The sequence below is a fragment of the Macrobrachium nipponense genome, chromosome 1 (genome assembly GCF_015104395.2).
Source record: "Macrobrachium nipponense isolate FS-2020 chromosome 1, ASM1510439v2, whole genome shotgun sequence".
Lineage (NCBI taxonomy): Eukaryota > Metazoa > Arthropoda > Malacostraca > Decapoda > Palaemonidae > Macrobrachium > Macrobrachium nipponense.
Window position 1 is genome coordinate 149,751,197 of NC_087200.1, and position 27,844 is coordinate 149,779,040.

General features: G+C 37.4%; 1 protein-coding gene across 2 annotated transcripts in view; it reads right to left on the reverse strand.

The window, feature by feature from the left end:
* LOC135219752 (mitochondrial proton/calcium exchanger protein-like) overlaps window positions 1-15,187 on the reverse strand; it is a 164,095-nt gene extending 148,908 nt beyond the window's left edge. For both annotated transcript variants that reach the window (XM_064256797.1, XM_064256796.1), the window contains exons 1-2: window positions 15,062-15,187; window positions 9,162-9,679 (exon numbers count right to left, since the gene is read on the reverse strand). In XM_064256797.1, coding sequence (XP_064112867.1) covers window positions 9,162-9,679; window positions 15,062-15,122 — 579 coding nt within the window. In that variant the 5' untranslated portion in view covers window positions 15,123-15,187. The remainder of the gene's footprint in view (window positions 1-9,161; window positions 9,680-15,061) is intronic.
* Window positions 15,188-27,844: the final 12,657 nt, after the last annotated feature.

Here is a 27,844-nt window from a genome sequence, read left to right on the forward strand (position 1 = left end):
AAGTCTATCACATTACCGTGATTCATATACATATATCGAACTACAAACGTCCTTTAATATCTAATTCGCTCTACCTCGGAATTAATATATTTTCATATATGTTTCACCAAGGGGGAATTTATTAAGCGATAATAGAATTGGCGATCGACAGACACGAATCATCGACCTCATATGTATATGAATTACGGTAATGTTTAAGTATGGCAGTTTCCTTATGGGTAAAGTGACCAAAATGTTCTCAACTGCAAACAATACAGTCATGAAGAAACCTCCTGTCACATGCCTTGATGTTTTGGTTTGACTTAATTTGGAAATGTGGACTATCTAGTTACAGAAATGTTGTAAATGTAAGGATCTTGGTAGGGGAACACAATGTCCTAGACCTGCTAACAATCATACTGGAGTCTAGATAGGGTTTAACTTTAACTTCATTCCCAATAATTTGGACCATCCCCTAATTTTAGCTCGTCTATGCTAAGAGAATAAACACGCAAAAAACTATACTAATTTTAGCGTTTCTGTTAACCCTTAAACGCCGAGTGGACGTATTTTACGTCTACATTTTTTGTCTCTTGGGTGCCGACTGGACGTATTTTACGTCTACATACAAAAGTTTTTTTAAAAATTCGCGGAAAAATATTTATAGGCCTACCAGCCGAAAACTCTTGAATCACGCGCCTTGGGGGATGCTGGGAGTTCACGGATCAAGGTGTTGTTTTGTTTACAAACGTTACACAGGCGCGCAAATTTCTTTCTTGCCGCACTAAAAAGTATCAGTGACATCTCTGAAATTATTTCGTCACTTTGACATAATTTTTGTACCATTTTAAATTAGCCGTTACATGGAGTATTATATATGAAAATGTGCGCATTTTTATGTAGAATACAACAACAAAAATACTCATGATTGTAGCTTTTATCAGTTTTGAGATATTTCCATATAAATAACAATAAGTGCCAAAATTTCAACCTTCGGTCAACTTTGACTCTACCGAAATGGTAGAAAAAACGCAATTGTAAGCTAAAACTCTTATATTCTAGTAATATTCAATCATTTACCTTCATTTTGCAACAAATTGGAAGTCTCTAGCTCAATATTTCGATTTATGGTGAATTTATGAAAAAAATAACATTTTCTTTACGTCCGCGCGGTAACTCTTCCGAAAAAATCATACGTGCGATTGTGGTAATGTTTGCACCATTTTAAATTAGCTGTTACATATAGTTTTATATATGAACATGTGTGCAATTTCATGTAGAATACAACTAAAAATAATTGAAGGTTGTAGCTTTTCTCATTTTCGAAATATTTGCATATAAATCACGATAAATAGAAAAAAAAACACGTTCGGTCAACTTTGCCTACCGAAATGGTCGAAAAACGCAATTGTAAGCTAAAACTCTTACAGTCTAGTAATATTCAGTCATTTATTTTCATCTTGAAACAAATTCGAAGTCTCATGCACAATATTTAGATTTATGGTGAATTAAAAAATAAAAAAACTTTCCTTCCCTCCGCGCACGGATTCTCCGCCACAAATCTCCGAAATGCGTACGTCGCATTCTCGGAATATTTGCTCCATTTCATATTAGGCATTTCATAGAGTTTTATATATGAAAATGTGCGCAATTTCATTTAGAATAAAACGAAAAATATTTGAAGGTTGTAGCTTTTCTAATTTCTGAAATAATTGCATATAAAAAAAAAAATATGTAAAAAATTCGACATTCGGTCAACTTTAACTCGTCAGATATGGTTGAAAACTGCAATTGTAAGCTAATACTCTTACAGTATAGTAATATTAAATCATTTGTCTTCATTTTGAAAGAAATTGGAAGTCTCTAGGACAATATTTAGATTTATGGTGAATTTTTGAAAAAAATATTTGTTTACGTCCTCGCGTTACGAATTCACGCATTATTTTGTGATAAATTTTCTCTGTGTTGCTTATATCGTTTTACAATGTGTTATATACCAAAATGATTGCAATTTAGTGTACATTACAACAACAATAAAATTAACTCGTTACCTATAACCGTTTTGCTCACAGCGCGATTTGAATACAATTATATATGAAATTTTGTTTTTGCGCTATTATTTATCGCATTATTTATATATGATGATAATTTTTTTTAATTTCTGTTGGTTGCATACTAAACTTCAGGCAATGACAAAAAAAGGAGCCAAAAAATGAACTCTTAATCTTGAAAACTAAGCATGCTGTGATTTTTTTTAAAAATCTTTTTTCCGCTTCCGCACTCACTCCGAGACCGCCTCGGCACACAGAAGACGATTTTTAATATACCCCTTCGGCGTTTAAGGGTTAAGAGAATAATCACGCAAAAACCTATACTACTCATGGCATCAAATTACTGCATGGAGAGTAGCATCATCTGCATACATTCTAAGCCTTCTGTCACTTTTCAATGCCTTACAATATGACATTCTTAAAATAAAAGTTTAATTAAACTATTAATCCCCATTACTGCTGAGGTTTGAGGTTCAAGTAGGGCAGTTTCCTTATTGGTTCCTTATTGGTGAAGTGACCAAAATGTTCTTAACTGCAAACGATACAGTCCAAGTTTCAGTTACAGCGCAGAAAACCGGTTAATGGTGCCTCTGTTAGGTATGTTATGGCGCCAATGACCAAAACTTGGCCCGTTATGGCATCATAAATCGCCAATTTCTAGTGCCATAAAACCAGATCGCCATTAACCAGGGACTGCCAATATTTAAACCTTTAGTATTATAGGACATAAATCTTGGTATGACAATGAAATTAACTAGATACAATGAAACTAACTAACTAGATAAAGTCTGCAATGATTGGCAAATACAGCTTAAAGAACATTAGGATTCAGGTGGCAGGATTGAGTTGAGTTTGAAAATGTAACACCTGATATCACAATTTTCGAAAGTAGATTGTATTTTTCTTAACTATACAAAACTGAGGTCCTTTACATAAGGAATTACTTTTGGCGTAGCTGGAATTACAGCCGTTAAATTCTTGAACTAGGTGGTTAGGCAGTAACTACCATGTGGCAGGCGGGTAGGCCAGCCTGCCAGGATGTAAACACTCCACTTTGCCTTTGGCCCAGGTTCAGATCGAGGGGTGGCATGAGGTGGGTATATATGTATAGGACCTAAGGTTTGTATAGTTAGGAAAAATACAATTTACTTCCAAAAATTGTGATTTGTTCCTACCCGATATACAAACCCTTAGTCCTTTACATAAGGAAGACTCACTGATTGGTGGGAGGAATATGAGTGAGCCTCTAGAACTGACTGGAGTTCTACACACCTGGGCTACTCCTCCTGGTCGTAAGAGCGAGGAAGAGTGCCTTGCCTCTGACAATTTGATCGGAGTATAGGAGCTACATGATCAAGAGTCAGACTTCTGGGCCTTTTCAAAATGAGCGAGGAAACAAAACTAATCCGAAAATGGGCTGTGAAAAATATTTAGAGTCGGAGGCATTAATGCAAAGTTCTTGGAAGGGTTTGCATTATTGCAAGTCTCCTTCCTCCCCTTGCTAGAGGAAGGAGTGGGACTGCTTCTATGATTCTGATAAGAAACATAGAAAGGAAGCTCTATGTGTAAGCTCACCGCATCAATCGCCCAACCAATCAGTGTAAGTTCGAGTCCTATCCTCAACCCGAAGGAAGAGGAGTGGAAGGACAAGGTGGGGAAGGTGGAGAACCCAGTCACTCTCGCATCCTTCTTACCTCTAGAACTGCACACCATAGGTGAGATGCAACTTGTCCTCTTGAAGGACCCGGGCAAGCAAACACAACCTGCAAGCATCCACCACCGGTCCAAGGAAATGAGGTTCCTAGGACCTGTGGGCAGGCCCGAAGGAAAAGATAAATGCTCGTAATGAGACCTTATCTATCTTCCTGTCTGACATATTCTTCGGAGTGATGAAAAGTACCCATCCTCTGGACTATGCAACTGCAGAGAAGTCTCTTATGGTCTCGTAAGACTCAGAGAGACGTGTCATCGGACACTTCTGCAATAGCAGTCCGCAGCGCATAAAGACACGAACACTCCATGATGGGTGTCGATCCTCATGGGTACATTAACACGCCAATAGGACAAGTAATGACTGATCTGGATCAACCAATACAGTCCACAGCGTAGCTCATGACGGTCTCGGACTCTTCAACAGCTGTTGACTGACTGTGCTCTCTGCAACAGCTGCCGACTGACTGCGCTCAGAGAAACATGAACTGTCATGCATCCGAGACGTAGTCACACCATGACACCCGCCTATTAAAGGGTTATGCCAAGAAAAACCATTAAAGTCGTCCATCTTGTTCGCCACAGATGTTGGGAGACAAGATGGTGATTCTCTCAAGGCATGCACCCATCAGACACTAGTCAATTGCCTTCTAGAGACCGAGGTCCCTGATGGCAAGACAGAAGTTCTCATAGTAGTTGAATCTAAACTAAGGAGAAACAATACTATATGCTAGTGATTGACCAAGGTAAATGCGGACCTACGTCTTCACAGTTGAATCGAGAGAAGTAAACTCTCAAGATTCTGAACACAGAAAAAGTCCCATCAATGACACCAACCAGTGAAGACTGCTTTAATCCCTGTTGTTTTACAGAGGACTGAAAAAGCTAAACCACTATTTCATTGCTGTTCGGTGAGAAAGTCGGAGTTTGCAATGAAAGCAGAGTGTCTTTCAGTAATGAAAACACAGGGATTGTACTGCCTGAAGAACAGCTTCTGGTGGGCTGGATCAGGGAGGACATTTCTATTTACCTTGAAGCAGAGCTGGCAGGGCAGGGAACAGGCGAAGTCTCCCGTTATTCATTTACAATTCGTGGTGAACAATATTAAAGAAAAACTGCACACCTTACAAATTACGAAATGTATATTCGAAGACAAACTCAGATTGTCTGAAGAATATCATTCTGTGTCATCGCAGCAGCAGTGCGATGATGCGGAAGACTAGACTACAGACTTCTGTTACCGTGAGGTAAACAGAAAGATGATAAAGAGTCTAGTGAGATATCTGTCTGAAAATTCTCGCAACGGCAAAAGGTGATGCAGGAGAGATGGTCATACACGTATGTGAGAATTCCAGCCAACCAGAGACCTAAGTCTGTGATTGCCTGCAGATTCGAATCGGTAGTTAATCCTCGACAGAGATACAATACCAACCGAAATATCTCGGAGAGCAAGCCATACTGGCTGAGGCAGGTTTGCAGCGCCGTACACAGCTAGCTCTTGCTAAACTTGTCATCCTGAGTTGCCAGGTATTCCATTCCATGAAGGAATGCGTTCGGCTAGAACCATCGAGTGCAAAAAAAAGATACCCTCGAGCATTTGCATTTTAACCGAAATGGGAAGGAAGAAAACCCTCCTATTCGGTGAATGCAAATGCTGTGGTGCTGTTGGTAAACAATACCTCTAGTATCTCAAAATCAAAATTGGCAACTCTTGGGAGGTCTACAAGGCAGTCCCGAGTTGTAGGTCAATTAAGAGAAAATACTATTTGTCTCAGTCACATACCCGTAGAGTTAATTACAGTTATGTGCCTACTACTCGGACAATTCAACTTATAACAGAAGCATGTTGCGAGAGAAATATACGCAGTATATTTGTAGGTTCCTGTACGTCGACCTCCAGATAAAAGCTCTTTCATTCAAGGAACAAGAATAAGGACTGGAAGCAGACCTCTTTCATTCTCTAATGAAGAGAGCTAAGGTGAAGTTTTCCCGAAGGGAGACTTCTACAGTGATAACAGGATACAGAAGACGACTAGTTCAAGCCGAACTGGATATTCCCAAAACAGTGGCACTGGAGAGGCATTCAAACTCTCGGTGCTATCCATCCTGAACGGATTGACTTATGTTCCGGTAAGAGTCTAGGATGAACCAAAAACATAGTCTCTCAGGTTCAAATTCCAAGGAGTAAACTCCACTGAATTCCTCTTATTTCCTTGTTTCATTCTGGTATAACTAGGAAGTAAAGGGAAAAAAAGAGGATTGACTGTTATTGCCCATTCTTCTCTGTATCCCGGGGATGACCGCATACTAAGGCCCATCCAGGCCAAGCCCCTCCCAAGACACTCTTCCTTCAGCAGCAGCACTTCCACGGGTAATATCATCGGGAATACCTGTTGCCCGAGTGTCTGGAAATCTCAGAAAACCAAATCACCCATCGAAAGCTAAAAATTCCAAGGAAGATTAATGGCTTACGAGACTCCCGAGTTCATAATAACAATTACCGGGAATGTCTGTCTCAACAGTGTGTTTGGAAATTACAGGAAAACCAAAACACTCTGAGGCACCAGAAATTTCAAGGAATTTGAGCATTCGGCGAGATTCCTGATTATCGTAGAAACAATTATCTAGGAATTCTCATCTCGCCCACTCTGGACCGTGGTCTTGCCCAAGTGTTTGCAGATCGTAGAAGACAAAAACAATCAAGAGCGTGCTAGAAATTCCAAAGAATTTCATGCGCTTGGTGAAACCCCCCGAATTTCGTCAGATGATCGGGAAGAAGACTGGACACTCGCGCTCGCCTTGCTAGCGGAACAAGCAGCCGGAGAAGCGAGTCACGGGTAACCATCAACCTGCAGTGATGGCCACTCCGAGAATCTAGGAAAGCGATACCATCTGGAGAAAATGCTTTCCCGAGGAGGGTTACGAAACTCTTGTATTGCAGGCAAAACGTCTGCCGCCACCGAGACCGGTCAGTCACCTCGACTGTCGTCCGGGTAGGGCTGAGCGTGCAACTGACAGGAGAGAGTCTATACCCTCTTCCAACGCGTCCCAGTCCTCGTCGAGGCCGAAATCTCTCAAGAGGACCAAAGGGGGAGCCCACACCGGTCTCTGCGTGCGCGGTCCAGCAGGGACCATCACATGAACAGCGGTGATGTTCACTCTGCGAGTCTAGGAAAGCGTCATCGTCCTCGCCAACCACCAAGATCTCCTCTAATCACTTGAGCGTACGACCTGTCTGGTCCTAAGACCAAACCAGGCACATAGGCTCTCGTGGCTGGAGCAAGAAAAGCACACTCCTAACGACCCCCTGGTCGCCTCATTCCTCCCGGTGTATCCCGCTGAGGAGGTTAAAGGGACAGGTGAGGTAGATCTAACGCTCCTGCTCTGACTACCAGCAGAACCGGTGGACAGAGAGGGCTGCAGACGATCACCATGCGGTAATGACCGGTCTGCAGGTCTGGACCAGCAATCTCCCTGCAGAAAGCACTGGACCGAGGATGGTAGCGTCAGTCTAATGCGTCAGGGGAGCTGCTACCAGCCATGCTGACCGTCCGATCACATGGTGTGATCGACGGTAGGGTGACTGGTAGCGTCCACCAATATGGTGAGACCGAGCACCATCCTCATGATGCGTCACAGTCCCAGAAGCAGCCGAAGCTGTTCCTGGTGGCCTGGGGGACTTCCTCCCTGTCTCGCCTCGTGTACGGTCAAATGGGACCGTCACGTCTACCCTGGGTACCGGGCGATCACTAGCATAGCGATTGCCAGTCTGGTGAGAGCCACATAGGCGACAATGTAATGGTTCCCGTTCCCAAAGGAATGGGAGGCAACGGAAGACCCAACTGCCTCCTCAGTTGAGGAGACAGACCCTTAGAAGTCCCGTGACGAGACTTCTTGGGGGGGGGGGGGGGGGGGGGGGGAGACTACCCTCCCCTTGTAAGGGAAGGAGCCTTAGGAGTCGAAGGGGTGGAGACTTGACGAAAATATGACAATCTCGAAGAGGAGGAAGGTGACACTTGACAAACTATCTTCCTCTTTGATTTTCCAATTTCTGCGAGACTTCTACCATCAGGAATAGTTCATCAATCATCACAGGGCAGCGGCGAAAGCTTCATCCAGTGACGTAACTCCAGGGTAGTAGTGGTAAATTAATATGATTACCAGCAGGGGATCAGTACACACACTCGAGGATCTGTATCACAATGTGCTACGATTCACAGGTACAATTCCAAGGTTAGGATAACCAATACGAAGAGCTATCCACCCAATACTGCTGTAAACACAATCACCACTGTTAGTCTGTAAAATAAAGAAAAACGATTTAAAGTAATAAGGATACTCGTCTCGCATCCAAGGGCACCGCCCTTCGAAGTGAGAGGAGATCTCCCAAACACCAACACCACACGCTCCCTCTTCTACCTTCGTCTGAAGCTAATGAAAGGATGACGGAGAAGAGAAATTACCAGAAAAACAAGACAAAGCGTAAGTGTAATTTCAGATAAATACATGTCTCGTTACACACACACACACAAGAGGATCAACATCACTCACATTAAATACATGTCTCATCCTCACGTTATATACATATCTTGTCCTCTCGTCAAGGACAATGTACGTATGTAAATAATGATGTTGGCATACCTAGCCGCCGACTCTTAACACAAAGTAGAAAGGTGGCTACAAAGGCTATCAGAAAAAGTGGGTTTGCATATTAATTGAATTTAATATTAATATCAAACACAGTATAATTAAAAAACAAAAATAAACAAGAAAGATCCCACCGGGAAAATGATCAACAGCCAGTCAGCAAGAGCTCACAAACACACTTCTTCATCGTTAGACAGCCGAAGGCAAAGTAGAGTTTACATCCGGGCAGGCTGGCCTACCCACCTGCTACATGGTAGTTACTGCCTAACCACCTTGTTTAAGAATTTAATGGCCGTAATTCCATCTACGCCGAAAGTAATTCCTTATGTAAAGGACCAAGGGTTTGTATATCATATAGGAACAAATTCAATTTAAAAATTTACTAGTCAATGAATTTTAATGATGTCATCCTAACAATGCTTACCAGTTATACATTTTTCTTTTTTCTTCTTATACTAGAATAAACTTAGGAAATACCAAATGGCCTAATACCTGAAGATGAAAAATGATATTGTTAGTATACAATAAAGTTTTGTACATACTTACCCGGCAGATATATACTTAGCTGGACGTCGGAGACTATAGCTAAGTATATATCTGCCGGGGAAGTTGCATGTACAAAATTAATAAGTTTTCTGTCGTATATACCGAGCATAAGAATAGGATTACCTCAGCCTTTACCAAAAACATAAAAATCAAAACCTTTCTATCTAGAGCTTCAAACATTCAATATCATGTTTAAAAATTATGTAAGAGTATCAAGAATATACATACCTGTCGATGTTCTCTCCTTGAAAGACTTTCGCCATTGACAATGCGCCAAACATATTTGGTGCATATTTTAACGTCGATAAAAAGTAACCTAAAGCCATGGTAATAATGAAGTATTTCATCTTTTATTCGAACAGCTAAGGACTTTCTTTCAGCAAGGTCAGTCTTTTTCTCCTGAGCTATGGGTGAGCCTGCAGCCTTAGCTTTCTCTTTAAGATCTTTCACAGTCACTTCCACTTGAGATGAAGGCTTCAAAGATTCCTTGTCACAAAATATTGTGGAGGCATGAAAAGAACGGATACCAGGTACATACACAGTTGTGTACGACACTCGCAAAGCAGGTGAAATAAGTGTTGAAGGTAACACCTGACATTGCACCTGATGCTGACCTGGCCCTTGTGTTACCCATCCACCTCCAGGCACCACAGAATATGCAGAAGCTAATTCACGGTGGATGCCTCCTCTCTTCCATGACTGTCTCAGCATTACTACACCATTTCTAGAAATATGCAGTATGCCCCCTGAAAAGAAAAGACAATACATTATATTAACAAAGGAAAATTCTTGATGTTCCACCAAAAAACTAACAAGGCTAAAAACTAAAACTGGAACAGAGGCTCTGGTATGAACATTAATTACACTGCTTAGGTGCTACTAGTGTACATCAGATAGTAGGGGTTCAATGAGTTTCTTGATTGTTAATGCTTTTTCTTTTAAAAGGATGCAAGATACAGTGGAACCTCTACATACAAAAGTCCCCTACATACAAAAAATTCAGGTTACGAAAGCAAAGACGAAGATTTTTTTGCTTCTGTGTACGAAAATAATTCAGGTTGCGAAAGGGTAAGTCCGAGATTCGCCCGGGCCGTTGAGAACAATTTTAAAACTCGTGTGCCACCAACTAAGTAGACTTGCCACCATCCTCCCACTCTCCCATTGGTTCCTGATGCTAGTTACTGCCGTAAGATCCAGCTCTCCTATTGGTCAGCATCTGTCCCATCATGCCTCTATGTAAAGGCGTTCCTTGACCATTTTTTGAGGCAGCTTTATCGTAAACACCAGGAATTCGTTCGTTCACATATATTTTGTTTAACGTAAATTTGTGTTAGTGATTTTGCTTTCGTTGTACTGTAAGTTACTTTATCATGTTGTGTGTGAACTTAATGACTTGCGTTAATAGCCATGGGTCCCAAGAATGTTGCTGAAGTTCACGGAAAGAAGAGCATGCTTTCTATGGAGACGAAGATGGAGATGATCAAGAAGTGTTAATGTTTTCAGCCATTTGTTAATGTGTTTCGTAAAGTTTAGTGTTAATGTTTTCTGCCATTTTTTAATGTTTCGTAAAGTTAAGTGTTTATGTTTTCTGCCGTTTGTCCTACCCCTGTCACCACTTTTGGACATCACCTCACTTGAAAGGTAAGGTTCCACATTTTACTACATAAGTATGTGCATGTACACAAAGTAATTCTTGTACCCTGTACACTAATACACTTTATTTACAGGTACAGTAACGGTTAGGTTAAGTACTGAATGGTCCAAATTGTTGTATTTCATTGTTTATTGGTCAATTTAGCTTAATTTTAAAATTTATTGTGGTGTTTTTGTAGGGCTTGGAACGAATTAGGCAATTTACATGTAAAACGTAGTTCTATATATGAAAAAATCAGGTTACGAAGACCGCCTCGGAACGGATTAATTTCGTATGTAACCTAAAATAACCCATCATGCATTACAGAAAAATACAAAGAAGGAAATGGGAATAAAACTGTTACCTCTTTTAATTACCCTGAAAATACCTAAAAATAAATTAAAATACCCAAAATGGGATATTCTACAAGTCAAAATCTAAATCCTATTCTAACAGAAAGAAATACTGTATAGTATGAGGTCAAAACACATCAACTTAGTAAATGGATACCAAAAAGTGACTAACACATCTCATTCCCAATCATGAATTCAATGGCATATGAAAAACGAAGTATGGATCTTTTTTGTGGAAACAATTACTACGTATTTATAACTGAATGTAAATTTTGTTTGTTTGTTGTTTGCATGGTGTTTTTACGTTGCATGGAACCAGTGTTTGTTCAGCAACAGGACAACTAAATGTAAATGAAGCACATTTTAGTTTCTAATATATGTAAAAATATAATCTCCATACATGAAATCCCAAACCATTAGTATCACACACACACACCTCTCTAATGAAAGTACTATCAGCAAATGCTACACAAAAGTTGGGTATAGTACACAGGGCCTTTATATTTATAAGTGATAAAATCAATGCAACCTGTTTTAGGTCACCTGTCCCTCCTTTACAAGAATGCTGTTCCCCATTGTTCTCTGCTTCTGCCGAGATTTATTTACTTTTGATAGATACAGTGGTTGTTGGCAGTAGGTTTCAGTTTCTTAATAATTTTAGCAGTTACATATGACTTGAACCATCAACAGATGGTCTCTTGCTAGTCAGATTTTCAAATGCTTTATTTGAACAGAGATGTTTTGCATTCACTAATGATCCCTGATCCCCATTTCCTGCCAAAATCAACCAATTCTGTTGAACAGCAGCACCAATATGCAGTAAAATGACAAATTTTCAAAGACAATATGTATTTTTCATAGCTACAAACCTTTGGTCTTAACAATAGGATTGCTGTCAAACTTCTCAGTACCAGAGGTCCTATATTTCACACCATTGGACTGTGGGAGTCTCCCTGAGGATGTTGTGCAATTGGAACTTTGAAAGTTCAAGTAAAGATAATATGTAATTCTCCTTGCATTAAATATTCTTACACTTTTACCTAATTATTTATTATATTATTTTTTCCCCTTTAAAGTGATCTCCTTTCTGCATTTCCCTTTACCTCCTGTTTCTTCTTTCTAATGAACAACACATTCTTTGGGAGCTTGAATTTCAAGTCAATGGCCCCTGAGCGATTGTTCCATAAGAATAATATTCACCTTCTGTTGTTAAATAATAATAATAATAATAATAATAATAATAATAATAATAATAATAGTAGTAATAATAATAATAATAATAATAATATTAATAATAATAACAATGGTAGATCTGGGTAATAACTCTGTATTGGGTATTCTTTGGAAATTACAGTTACCTATAGTATTTGGGTTGCTTATTAAGACTTTACCATTATTTTTGGGGGTTGACTGTAATTAACTCCCAGGAGCCAGTACTAAACACGACGAAATACATTTGACGTTTCAGTCCCTATAGTGGCTGTCGTATTCATCGGAATGAACATGCGAAGTCATTGCCTAGAATTACCATAATAATAATAGTGCCTGCTTTTACTTTGGAAATTGATTTTTCCTACAATTTTAGAGCTTCTGATGATGAAGCAGTATTAATCTTTTGAAGGTCAACTGTTATTTAGCTCGTATCTCTACCCAACAATGCTGGGGGACTTTGGGAATTCGGGGTTTTGGGTGGGGAACACAAATAAAAAAAGCGGCCATGTTGGTGCTCTGGTAGAGAGAGACGGATACACAAGCCCTCAGGGAGCCATATGTTCCATGGAAGGGAGAGGGTGAGGGAAAGTGGGGTAGCCTACTTAATTAGTGGGGCGGGGTTTGAAGGTACGAGTTCATAAAGAAGGGGTGGGGGTGTTAGGAAGAGACCTAGACATAAATAACAATTGATCAATAAAGAACAGTTCCTCATCAAAAGCACTAAAACTGTAGGAAAAATAAATTTTCAAGGTAAAAGCAGGGCGTAGACATCACTCAGAATGACCTCACCAAGAATAAGGTTTGGAATCACAAAAGCATGTGCCTTACGCAGTGAACACACGCGTCTTTATTTGTTCCTCATATGGGGTAAGCAAAAACCCAATGTTCTCAACGAAAATTGCGTAACATAGTGTAACGCAAATATTTTGATGTAATTATTGCAATGATATAAACAGAAATTACATTTAGCTGCAATGGGTGGGTGACCAGGCCTCCAATCCGGTCGAAAGAATGGTGAGGGGGTTGTTTAAGAGGGTGGGGAACGGCACTTCGTGCCTCATCCGCGATTTTAAAGATTCTTGGCAAGAAAATTTGTACTGGCAAAACGAAATGATGCACTACGCGCACTCACTACAGGGGTTACAGAAGGTCAGCAATGTTTAAGGGGGTGGCAGAATTGCGTTTCATGCCTTATACGCAATTTTAAAGATTGTAACATGATTAGTTAGAAACGTGTTCATCGGTCTATCCACCAAAAAAAAAAAAAAAACACTATTTCCCTCACTTACAAGTTAGGGTGTAAACCAAAAGCTCCTCTATAACATGGCGCATGCGCTGTGGCATTCAGTATAGTAGTAGTAGTAGCTGAAATCTGACTGAGAAAAGACTACATTCTCAGTTTATTTGTTGTCTATAATTGCTTGTAGCTAGGTATGTCTAGTTCCAAACATCACATAGAACAAGAAATAACAATAACCCAGTTTTCTCATCAATCCCCCATACCATAGGTTAGAGTTCAGGGGAAACCATTTTTCCTGCGCCTCTTCCACCCAAATAACCCACATTCCTAATGGGTCCCCCTTACCGTAGGATAGTAGTTCTAAAGTAAATTACAGGTTAATTACAGCAGACCTCCCAAAAATAACATTCTTAATAAGCAACCAGAATACTATAGGACACTGCAAATTCCAAAGAAATACCTGCAGTGGAGTTCTTAGCTAGATTTACGTTATGGTGTTACATAGATCAGGTTAGGCAAGGGCAGGGAGGGGTTAAATAATAATAATAATAATAATAAAAAAAAAAAAAAAAAAAAAAGGGGGTCTGATGAAACTTTACAAGTTACCCAGCCATATTCTCGCCAGTCGTTGACCGGGACAGGTTTTTTATACAAAAATAGGTAAACCTACCCAGATCTTACCTACCTAACCTAACTTGGGGCAATGTGCACTGGTCGAGGGGGGTGGGGGGGCTTAGCTACCCATGGACCCAACAAAAGGGGAGGTAACCTGCCCGGTCAATGGCGGGCATATGGGCTAACTTTTATATGGTGGCAGTAGAACGTGAAAACAAGGAATTACCCTACACAAACAATAAGGGCATCAACTGCACATGGTAAAAGCCTTAGGCGAGAATCTAAAGCATCATACCTTCTATGTAGGTAGGTAACATTGCTTTGATTGTATTTTCAAGAAAGAAACTAGTAGGTACTTAGCCTATTACCTACTACTACTTTAAAATTGCAGCCTTAAGTTACTGAGGCTGACATGAACAGCAAAGAAATTTTGTGAAATGACCCAATATATAAATACAAAAAGGTTCTGTAAGGTGATCACATCGTGCCAAGTATAGGCTGCCCTGCTTTGAGATCCGTTCTCTGCGTTCAGAAAGCTGGGCAGCATACCCTACCGAGCTAGCTAGCCTAGCTACTACCGTAAAAATAAGACTGATTACATAATAGAAACAGAGTTTACTTTGCATGAAAACACAGCAGGTAGGGTCATTTTGGAACATGCAAAGCAGATCTCCTCTCGGATTACAGGACATTTAATGTCAACTAAAATAGGCTAGTATCTGATTTCTGAAGCGGTTTCGGGCCTACCTTTCGCCTAGGCCTATAAAGTAGGTGTCAAGGGGCACAATGATCAAAGCACATTTTCCTATTCCAAACATGAAAACACTGACCATAATATCACGTGTGACCTCAGACCCTGATGACCCTGGTCCAAGAGAAACCAACTTCAAACAATTCACAGCGAGCAGCCTAGAAATTTGTGTTGCTACCCACATGTTCCGATTGCATAAGACTTCTCGTACCTACTAGCTAGCTACAGTGTATCCTTCCCAGTTGGAATTAATTTGGTTGCCACGAAATAAACCCATCTGGGTGCTATCTAATGGCTGTCATGCTATTCCAGGGCACAGCTTACCGTTTCTAGCATTTCTTGTGGCTCCTGCAAAGACTCCAGAAATGCCAGACACTACGGACATGTTCACAGTATCACAGCCAACCCATCACTAGTGGAAGTTCTGGCTCCGCTTCTGCAGGGTTCCCAGATGTATCAGACCAAATTATCGTACCAAACCTCTTCCAATTATCGTATTTTGATTAGAATTGTCGTACATTTTTCATATCATAATATAGCTGTATTTCATCTACAGCAATATATCTTTATATCTATTAATGTAAGGCTAAATAGAAAAATTGTAATGTCATTTCTATTTATTTCTAATAATGACAAAAAGATAACTTTTCTGTAGGCTGTACAAAGTAGCCTATTTAGTACTTCAGTGATTGTTATTGTCATTCTATATCACCAATGTAAACTTTAAAAAGAAAAAAATCACAACTAACATGAGCAATGCTTTAAGAAAATTGCCAATTGTTCTTAAACATCACATTACAACACCATTACAAAAAAACATGCAGCAAAATCATATAACTTGTTTACTTTCAATTCTTCACTGATAGCCATTACTAATCATCAGTATTACATCAATGAAAATTAACTGGAAATATGACAAAAAGATCACTGTTAATAATCATCAGTATTATCATCAACGTAAACGAAACTAAAAGATCAGTACTATACTGTTTATGAAGGACTCGCTATACTGTTTATGAAGGACTCGCTAATTGTTCTTTATCATTACATTGTAATAACAATAAAAACGAAAAATATGTATACAGAAAAAAATGACTTCACTGCCTTATTCATCATACTTATCATCACCATCAAAGAGAGAGAGAGAGAGAGAGAGAGAGAGAGAGAGAGAGAGAGAGAGAGAGAGAGAGAGGTACAGTAAGTTCCAAAACTGAAGCGACAAATTTCAGAGAATTTCGTTCGAAATTCACTAACTGGCAACTACAACTCGTAGCTGAAAAATATATTTTTGTTCTACAGTGAAAGCTCTATCAAGCAAAATAAAGCTAACATATGATGCACAAATATCAAATCTATGATATTTATAACAATCATAAGAAAAAATTACGGTAATAGTAATTATTTTAAAGTATAGCAATTACTTCAAACTATAGAAACGAAACAATTTGAAATTCTCGTTCAACACAGAATTACCAACATTACCAATGTATATTTCGAGCAATGTGGAAACAAATATTTAATATTATAGTGTATTATCAATTATTTTAGCGAAGATGCATAAACCATGCAAGTATCAATAGATAGTGAAGGAAAATCTCTGCGACATTAAACATAATCAACCATGAATGCACCTAGATTCAATTAGAAGTTAGGGGTGGTTGGTAGATCTGATTCTTGCTTCTAGGACCGAGCATAAAACACCCATCCTCGAGAAAGGCTCTAACCTCTGCTGCTACCTTCAGGTGACTACTGACTAGGCCTAGTTCCGGGCATTGCAAGGCTTACATGCAGGGTGCCCTGTCTGTTATTTAGGCAAAGATAGAAACCTTACAGGGACCGACACCAGGACCTGTCCTTGCCACCTGGGAAACAGATTCGATATATAAAAACGAAATAAAGGAAAGAAAGTCGGTCGCAAGCAACCAGAACACCCGTAAAATCACCACTCTGGTTAAGTAGGGAGACGACAGACCCCAACAACCCCTTCCCCCTCTACCTCTACCTCTACCCACAATACTAACTCCACCTTTTCACTTCACCTATTACCTCAAATCTTCGAATCATATCCCAACCGTGAAATTTAAAGACTGTATTTGCGTAAGTGGGGCGTATCATAAGGGAGTGATATCACCCAAATTCATATTTCCACTGACAACCAGTAATCAGTTCGATCCAGTCAAGTATAATTGCATAACAGAAATTTATGAGTTTTGGGATATATATATATATAATATATATTATATATATATATATATATATATATATATATATATATATAAAGAAGCACCCGAGCATGACCAATAGGCCTAGTGCTCGATTCTTAAAACAGGCCTCTGGTTATTCCTGATAGATAAAAAACGTCCTGCAGAGAGACGAAGAGAAGAGAGAGCTATGAGAGAGAGAGGATGTAGATGGGACGACGGATGGAGAAGAAGAAGAGAAGAGCGCATAAACAGGGGATACTCGAATTAAATAATGCTCGCCAAGCATATTCACACTCCGGATCGTATGGACAAGATAGTCTCACTTATGCACTGAAAAAAAAAGTGGAAACCTACGAAAATACTTGTTTGGTGCGACCCTGAACGCAATTCCGCATGCAAAAAATTTGCACAATCGAGAAATTCCATGAAATTATAAACTAACAAGCTGGAAAATATATTTCCTTGATTCTTGAAATAGGCCTAACCATGTAACCAACGCTAAACGCGCACATAACTTGGATTTCGTTTTTTTTTTTTTTTTTTTATCACCACTTGTCTTATTTATATTTTCATTTAATCATGATGCTAAACTTCTCTGTGCTTTATCAAAAGAAATCATAATAACTTTTGAGATAACGCTATAAAAGTAGAAAGTTAATTTACAAATATTAGGCCAATGCATATGCACACGGTTTCCTGCTGCCACTCTATGGCGAACACTTCATATCACATTTTGGAAGCCGCAGATGTTTCTTTGGGGAATTTTTTTTTTTTTCTATTAATAAATACAATTACTGACTAACATTGATAATTCACTGGGGAAATACTTTGTGCGCTTATACAGTTAATCACTGATACGTATTATCAGATAAATAGGAAGACAATAATTGGAATAAAATATACTAACTGGCAACCCCATGAGTTTCTATAGAAGTACGATCAATTCTGAGATTTGTCGCTTCACTTCTGGAACTTACTGTACATATTTGTCTGTTACCTTTCCATATCTTCTTTTTTGCCTTCTACTCCTTTTAGCTTTACTTATTTTCAGGCGGCGAATGACCTTGGGTGCCTTATAGCCTTGAATCTTCCAAATTCCTATAAGTTGACGAAAAGGTTCAAATTATCGTATATTTCCAGTAATTATCTTACATACATCGCGAATTATCGTATATCGTACGCTCGTTACCGTACAGAGGGTCAAATTATCGTACTCGTACGATAATTATCGTACGTCTTGGAACCCTAGGCTTATGGGTCTGGCAGCGATGGGGCTTCTGCTTGCTGGGGGGGGGGAGTGCTACTCGCTACTCGGCCGAAGATGAGGAAATTCCCCGTCACATCGCTATCACGAGCCCCACCGGGCGCAGTATTGCCAGTTCACGACCCGCTACATTCATAAAATTGTCCTTAAAATGAAAATTACACACACACAACACACACACACACACACACACACACACACACACACACACACATATATATATATATATATATATATAATATATATATATATATATATATATATATATCCTACATATATATATATATATATATATATATATATATATATATATATATATATATATTATATATTATATACTACATACATATATATATTATATATATATATATATATATATATATATATATATATATATATATATATATATATATATATATATATATATATATATATATATTATATACATATAGCTAATATATATATATATCTATATATCATATATATATAATATATTTTTAATACATATCTATATATATATGTGTGTGTGTGTGTGTGTATATACATATATATATATATATATATATATATATATATATATATATGTATATATATATATATATATATGTATATAAATATATAAGTAGATGAAGGCAGGCAGGAACACAGGAATTTGACATTATGACATTTATTCCGACGTTTTACGTTTCGCAATACTTTATTGCATGCTCAAGGAATTCTACAATAGATAAAAACTTTTAAAAATTTATAAAATTAAAAACAAGTTATCTATAAGCCAATTTAAAATGAGGCCATACTTAAAGCACACAATAAGTTAAGTTAAACATAAGTTACATAAAGAAAACAGTTATGAAATTTAACATTAATCTATAAGGATTTGTTTTAAAAAATTAGTAATTAATAAATAACTAAAGGCAAAGAGGATCTAACCTGCCAGAGCAAAGTCAAAAGTAAAACTAAAAGCAGAAACAAAAAGTAAACAATAACAGGTGTTAAGAACAACAACCAAGTCAAAGTCTAAAATAAATAAGTCTTTAAAGAAGGAGTAGGCTACTACAAGCACTTTTGTGTTATTTCAATATATTTTCAAGGTGCAAACACCGAGAACATCTAACAAAGTAAACATGAAAGCTGAAAAAATGCAAGCACAAGTATTCCAAGTCTGGTTAAAACCAGTAGGTACAGCTAGGTACAGAACAGTTCAACAGGTGATTAAAAAGAAACAATCGTACAAATCTCTTTAACAACAATTGGGACCAGATTGTACATACCATGGCTTACATTCAATAAGTTCACCATACACTCAAAGCAAATTCATTAACATTTCTACGAGTTACATATGTTACAATATAAAACAACTTTTGGCCCCTCCCAATGAATCATATAACTAAAATTATTAATGTTTAAAAATGAGGCATTCAACATTTGTTACGTTCTCACAATATATCTGTGCTGTTTAATTCTTGTCTCCAATCCTTCCCAGATTATGACACTTGCAATTCATGCAAGGAACCCCGTAATGCAGTCCTGAGAAACTTGGGGAGACTTTATTATTAGTATGTTTTTCAATATATTTGAGAATTTGAAAACAATACTATTACATATTAGAATTCTTGTAAAATCTTGGAACAATCCATTGGAGATCACTATATGGTAATAATATAAGTAGCCTACATTTTGATTCTTAAACACCACTCTGGTAGTTTCTAAATTTTAAAAAATGTGCTTTTTGTAAAGTACATTTGACAAATTATTTGGGTTTCTAACTTTTCTAATATGTTAAAAATATTTTCAAACTCTTCCTGAAGAAATTCTGGGCTGCAGAATGCAGATAGGTAAAGAGTTAAAAACGTGGAAGAAAAAGGAGCCGTCTTGACTTGATTGCTATGATTAGAATAATAGTGGATGTATAAATTTACATTTCTACGTTTCCTATAGGCTACACTGAGTATTTAACACCATTTAGAGTACGGTGAACATTCACATCTAAAAAAGAGAAAACCATCCATCATGTTCTTGATGGCGGTTGTCTCTCATTTTTAGATGTAAATGTTCGAAATATTAAGACAGTCTTTTATGTAGCAAAGACACTATGGTGTAGCCCGCTCTAGAACATTTTCAAGAGACCATACAGCTCAAGGTGATTCTATATATTTCATATCTCAAACTACAATTTAAGAGATTTGTCCAAAAATGCATCACATCTAAAATAATACCCTACCTTACCTGACCACAACTTCTACGTTGTTAATTGCCCCATACAGGTACACAAAAGGTTAAATGCGGTGCAGCGAATTCCTTCCACAAACGCACTGCATCATTCACCATCATCTTCGATACACTCGTGCTTCCTGGACATTGAAGCATATATTACTAAGTACAACACGTAAATTTAGGTGTGGGCTAGATGCACATTCAGGTAATGGCAGAGTGGCATGAACCACACTGTACCGAAGTCATAGTTAAAGTCAAAGGAGATTTGTTAACTCTAATTAAGTTATCAACAACAAAAACTGAATTGCCACGGTAAGATCATAACAGAGCAACAGGAATGACAGTGTACACATGGGTGGTGATATTATATTAGGTAGAACTGAATGATGACAGCTCTGTGACCAATTTGGTATTTTCCATTTCTTGGTTTCCTTTCCACTTTGTTGCTAAATATAAAATCGAACTGCGTGATTATCATTTATTGGTTGAAAATGTCTGTCCAACAGAAGATGGATATTATATCGAATGGTTTCAATGATGGTACAAGCTCCTTGTCCTATATTTGTATGGTGCTTTTTTACGTTGCATGGAACCAGTGGTTATTCAGCAACGGGACCAACGGCTTTATGTGACTGACTTCCGAACCACGTCGAGAGTGAACTCTATCTCCAGAAATACACATCTATCACTCCTCAATGGAATGGCCGAGAATCGAACCCGCGACCACCGAGGTGTGACGCAAACACCATACCAACCACGCCACAGAGGCGCTTCCTTTGTCCTATAGAGGGATGATTACGATCGGAAAACGCTGGAGTGTGTAAGAAAAAGACCTTTGCTTTTCCTCCATGTGAAAATGGTGCACCACCAGCTATGGCTGAGTCATCGGTTGCAATGGTTATACAAGCAACTAATGTTAAAGGTGGCTCAGATTCTAGTTTTCATGTTATTGAAAATCTTCAGTTCTTGCTGTGGCAGGTGAAACCCAGAGACGGTTAGCGAGCTTGTGCACCTCAAAGAATTCTGGAAAAATATTGCAATAATAATACCTGTAAGTTAGAGTGACCTCCTACAATTGCTGAAGGTATTAAATCAGGAACAGATCTTATGATTTATTCTCTATAACATAACCTAGAATAATATTGTGATTAGGAGTCATGAATAGTGGCTCTTAACACTAACTGTTAGACGATATTTATTGCAGTCTCCAAGAACTTTCCAAGGTTTTTGCAGTGTTCTTGCTGAGCAAAACCCTTTTTCTTAAAAGGGTATAAAAGTGAATTAAAATCTCCCAATATCCTCAAAAGATTCATACAGATGCTCTGAATCTTGTAGCGGTATATGTTAATAGGTAGATTTCGTATTCATTTTTGAGTAAAATATTTATATTAACATGTTTTCAACAGAATCAGATACCCTACAGAGAAGGTATGCAATGGTGTCTGTGACTATATTTTTAGTCTCTGATGGATCTTTTCTTAGTCCCCTAATCCACCATTAAAAGTTAAGATTGTCAAGGGCTTTAGCTGCATACAGTGACTCCTGCATGTTATTGACTGGCAAAATCCCCTTCAATTCAAGTTTGATCTTCAGCATAGTACATGAGGAAATTTACTTGAATAGGAGACAGTCTGCAGAAAGACATCCAGGAAGGAGGATATCATAAAGACATAGAAGGTGGGTAACTCCCTATATACCCCGTCACTGCTCAAGTGACCTCACCTATCAGTAATATCCTGAACTGAATACCAACACTATCATGAAGATACGTCACAGATTTATCCCCCTTCACATCCCAAGGGAGGATACCATAGAAACTGTGGCAGAATTAGCATTACCTTAAGGACCACATCATGGGCACTGCCACTGCTTCACTGGACTTTGGAAGTTTACTCATTAATATTTGGGTAGACAGGAGTATCAACATTACACCAGGAGGTCTACCATGGAGACACTCTCCCAGTGGACATTCGCGAGGACACTATTTGGCGCCTCCTGCAGAGATGAACCAAAGAAGATCCCTTCTAGTCACTTAAGGATAACTTCTCGTGGCTAGTCCTATGTGTGGTAGAAGCCAAGAGAGTACCTTTGATACCTGGCTAGGACATAAGCCAAGTTTATAAATGACATCTGGTTGCCATTGTTACTAACAAGGAAACCCTGTTCTGTAGGACACAGTGAAAAGAAACTTGTGTATTAACTTCACCATCAAGCATATGGAAAGGTGCCTACCATTCCTGGATTTCAACATCGAGGGTAACCAAAATTGCTCTTTATGACTGTACTCCAGAAACTGCAAATGCGTGTGATTTCCTGAATGACCATAGAATTATGGCCAGAAGCCTACAAACTCTCTGGAGCCTCTACAGATTGTAGCACATGGAAGACAACAAACACACAAACTTAATACCAAAAAACTGCTGCTCATGAACAGCAGATATAGCAGCCACCTTGTAAAGAACTGTATTCATTAGCAACTGGATGCCTATGCTAGCTTTCCACTATAGTGACATAACAAGTGTGATGTAAATTGCTGTTTGACTTCACAATTTGTTCCATAGCTGATACTAAGATAAAGCAAAGGCTATGAAAGGGATTGTCGCACATTGAGTTACACCCATCACCCCTGAGAACCACATTTCTGTTAGTTTGCAGTCACCCTGAACTAGTTGTCAGCTCCTGTTTTGAGGAATAGCACCACCTTTGTTAGAGATGTCACCAAGATCAATCAACTTAGTACAGTATAAAAATTCAGATGTTCTAAAGGGAAAATACCAAGCCCTCAACATCTGCCATGTTGGAACAACTAATACAACCCAGCAGAAGTGCTGGTTAGATCAATAAACCATGATGCTTTTTCGTGATGCTGATTTATAACACCGTGATGATGACAGTGATCCACTCCAGTTACCAATGGAAGTAACTGCAAGTATCCAAGGGCATCAATTTCTAATAACTGCAAATCACAGAAGCTAAAAGCATCCATCAATATCTTAATTTAAACATTCAGTGGGATGTAGACATAATTTTCCCTACATTAAAGACTTTAAGATGTCCATGCTTATGCTCCCCAGAGATCCAAAAGATAACATTCGCAATAAAGAAATGTAAATTGACTAAATACGGTTCTTTCCCCAGACACTCTGGAATGAGACAGGGACCAGTCCAAATCTAATACATTGTCAAGAACTTTTGTTAATTTGCTTAACCATTCTTAATATAAAAATGAATATGTATAATAAATTTCTGAAGAAATTGTCACAAGGTTGAGTGTGTATATATATATATATATATATATATATATATATATATATATATATATATGCGAGGGTGGACCAGGGAAACCAATTAATTCCAACATATTGCTTTATTTCCGACGTTTCGTAATAATTTCTTTATTACATCTTCAGGGATCTGTTGAATATGAATAATTTACTAGAAAAGTTACTGTGAAAACTTAAATTTCATAAGAAAATTAAAATTCAAATACATTAAAATTTCATAAGAAAATTAAAATTCAATACATTACAGCTAAAAAAAAAAAGAAAAAAACACACACACGCAAAAGGACCAAAGGCCGCTGACCAACCTTATGTGGAGAGAACAAAAGACAGAATGCTTACAAAGACAGTTTAACTAAGGTAAAGTTGAGTAGAGGAGGTTGGGTATTTTAACTGTGGGACTAGTTGTTTTAATAAACAATGACTCAAGTATAAGCAATTCGTGAGGATTAGCTGTTTGGCCTATTATACTAAAATCACTTCTTTCGATGTAAGTTTTACAGATTTTGGAATGAGCTCTTATATTAGAATGTTCTGGGTTGGAGAGCCTACAACCAGCACGAAAGCTAATTCCTCGATGGGAATCGATTCTGACCCTCAGTAACCTCCTCGTGGATCCGACATATGTCCCTGAGTTACACTTAGGGCAAGTATACTTATCCACCACGTTAGAGGACAAAAAAGGGCTTAATCGATCCTTATGGTTAAAAAAAGAACCAATTGTTAACGGATTTTTGGGAATTAATTTTAAATTGATCGCACCATAGTGATTATTGATAATTTGTAAAAAAATTTTCCTAAAAGAATCAGCGTGTAAAAAGGGAAATTTGGCGTAAACGTTTAACTTGGGCACTGTTGAAGGTTTCATGACATCAATGAATTGTTTGCTAAGAAATATGCGGAGTTGTTTAAAAAATAAGCTACGAGGGAAGCAGTTATTCATAAAATACTCAGAGAGAAAATTAATTTCCTGGTGAGAGGAATGCCAGTTCGATGTAATGAAAAAGGCCCCGTAGAAGAGAGTAAATACAGAATTGAGTTTAAAATTGTAAAAACAAGAGCTGTAGTGGTTGCATCCTAAGCCAGTAAACGTCTTTTTTTCTGAAGACAGAAGTATTAAAAGAATCATCATTTCTGGTAACAAGAACGTCTAAAAAAGGTAATTGATTGTTCACTTCTTTTTCCACAGTAAATCTAACTGGCATTCCTTTCACCAGGAAATTAATTTTCTCTCTGAGTATTTTATGAATAACTGCTTCCCTCGTAGCTTATTTTTTAAACAACTCCGCATATTTCTTAGCAAACAATTCATGATGTCATGAAACCTTCAACAGTGCCCAAGTTAAACGTTTACGCCAAATTTCCCTTTTTACACGATGATTCTTTTAGAAAACGTTTTTTACAAATTATCAATAATCACTATGGTGCGATCAATTTAAAATTAATTCCCAAAAATCCGTTAACAATTGTTCTTTTTTTAACCATAAGGATCGATTAAGCCCTTTTTTGTCCTCTAACGTGGTGTATAAGTATACTTGCCCTAAGTGTAACTCAGGGACATATGTCGGATCCACGAGGAGGTTACTGAGGGTCAGAATCGACTCCCATCGGGGAATTAGCTTTCGTGCTGGTTGTAGGCTCTCCAACCCAGAACATTCTTATATCAGAGCTCATTCCAAAATCTGTAAAACTTACATCGAAAGAAGTGATTTTAGTATAATAGGCCAAACAGCTAATCCTCACGAATTGCCTATACTTGAGTCATTGTTTATTAAACAACTGGTCCCACAGTTAAATACCCAAACCTCCTCTACTCAACTTTACCTAAGTTAACTGTCTTTGTAAGCATTCTGTCTTTTGTTCTCTCCACATAAGGTTGGTCAGCGGCCTTTGGTTCTTTTGTGTGTGTGTGTTTTTTTTTTAGCTGTAATGCATTGAATTTTAATTTTCTTATGAAATTTTAATGTATTGAATTTTAATTTTCTTATGAAATTTTAAGTTTTCACAGTAACTTTTCTAGTAATTTATTCATTATTCAACAGATCCCTGAAGATGTAATAAAGAAATTATTACGAAACGTCGGAAAAAAAGCAATATGTTGGAATTAATTGGTTTCCCTGGTCCACCCTCGCACTGATGTGTCTTGCTGGCCGTCGCCTAGCCCTGTGTGGTATATATATATATATATATATATATATATATATATATATATATATATGTGTGTGTGTGTGTGTGTGTATGTATAACTGAATCACAAAAGTTTGGAACGTAATAAATCCATAAAGAAAGGTATAAGCCACGTAGGAAAAATAAACAACGGAGTTTCTGCAAGATCTTCCGACTGTACGTCCTTTACACAGCTGTATAAAGGACATTAAGTCGAAAGATATTGCAGAAACTCCGTTGTTTATTTTTCCTTCGTGGCTTATACCTTTCTTTTATATATATGTATGTATATATGTATATATATATATCTATATATATATATATCATATATCTATACATATAATGTAAATAAATTCAGCTGTTAAACTTTAGGCCACATTAACACTTTTGTTTTCACTTATCCGAATACACTGGGGAAATCCTTAATTAATGTTCATCAAAAACCAGTTTCTAAAGACATAGGAGTCTATAAAATCCCCTGTAGGAATTGTGATAAGTCATACTATGGATTCACAGAAAATCTCTCAGAAAGATTAATTCAACATAAGCGCACAGTTAGGTATGGGCAACATAGTTCTCCAATTTTCTATCACATAAATAACACGAACCATACCATGGATTGGAACTCATCCCAAATTTAATACAAAAGCAGCTGTCGATACAAATGTCAGATGATAGAATCGTCACTGATAAAACAACAAGAAGTAGGATCAACCTTTCCAATGGAGCCTGGAACTCTGACCATATAGACAATATCTTCCTTAAGGCAACACTTAAGGGGATATCTCCCACTATATATTTTGAAAATGCAACTTCTGTCATTCATTAACTTGATAAGGGTGGGAGTCAGTCCACCAAAATATAATCCCTAGCTTTAAACCAGTGTTTTAATGGGCCTTTTATACTTCATATATATATAATATATATATATATATATATATATATATATATATTATATATATATAATGGGGCTTTTATACTTCATATATATATATATATATATATATATATATATATATATATATATAATATATATATATAGAAGTATAAAAGGCTCATTATATATGTAACTATATATATATATATATATATATATATATATATATATATATATATATATATATATATATATATGAAGTATAAAAGGTCCATTAAAACACAATCACCTTTGGTAAGTATGGGGCAGCTGGGGATTAGGAGGGAAGGGGACGCCTGTGTCATAAGGTTGGTTATCTAAGGAAGAGGGATATGATAATATAATAATAATAATAGTAATACATTTCTTTTTATAGTAAGTCATAACGTGAAGAACTGTGAAGGGAAGTTGTTGATGATCTGATCCTTCAATGTTTTACTCTGAGCATTGCTGGGTTGGCCAGATCAGCTAATTATATATATATATATATATATATATATATATATATATATATATATGTGTGTGTGTATGTATGCGTATATATATATATATATATATATATATATATATATATATATATAATTAGCTGATCTGGCCAACCCAGCAATGCTCAGAGTAAAACATTGAAGGATCAGATCATCAACAACTTCCCTTCACAGTTCTTCACGTTATGACTTACTATAAAAAGAAATGTATTACTATTATTATTATTATATTATCATATCCCTCTTCCTTAGATAACCAACCTTATGACGCAGACGTCCCCTTCCCTCTAATCCCCAGCTGCCCCATACTTACCAAAGGTGATTGTGAATATTTATTACATAGTGAAGTGTTGTCACTAAACTTAACATTAATTAAGTCCAAACCTCATTTAAACTGACTTTATGATGAAACAAATCACCCAAACATTACGAAGCAGTTATTATAACGAATTCAGAAGGTAAAAGCAGAGAAGGATCACACAAATTGAGGAAAATTGCATTTGAACAAATAAAAAAAATGAAATACCATATGCTTTCACGCTAGGCTTAGTCAGTGGATATTACCCACGCGCAGATG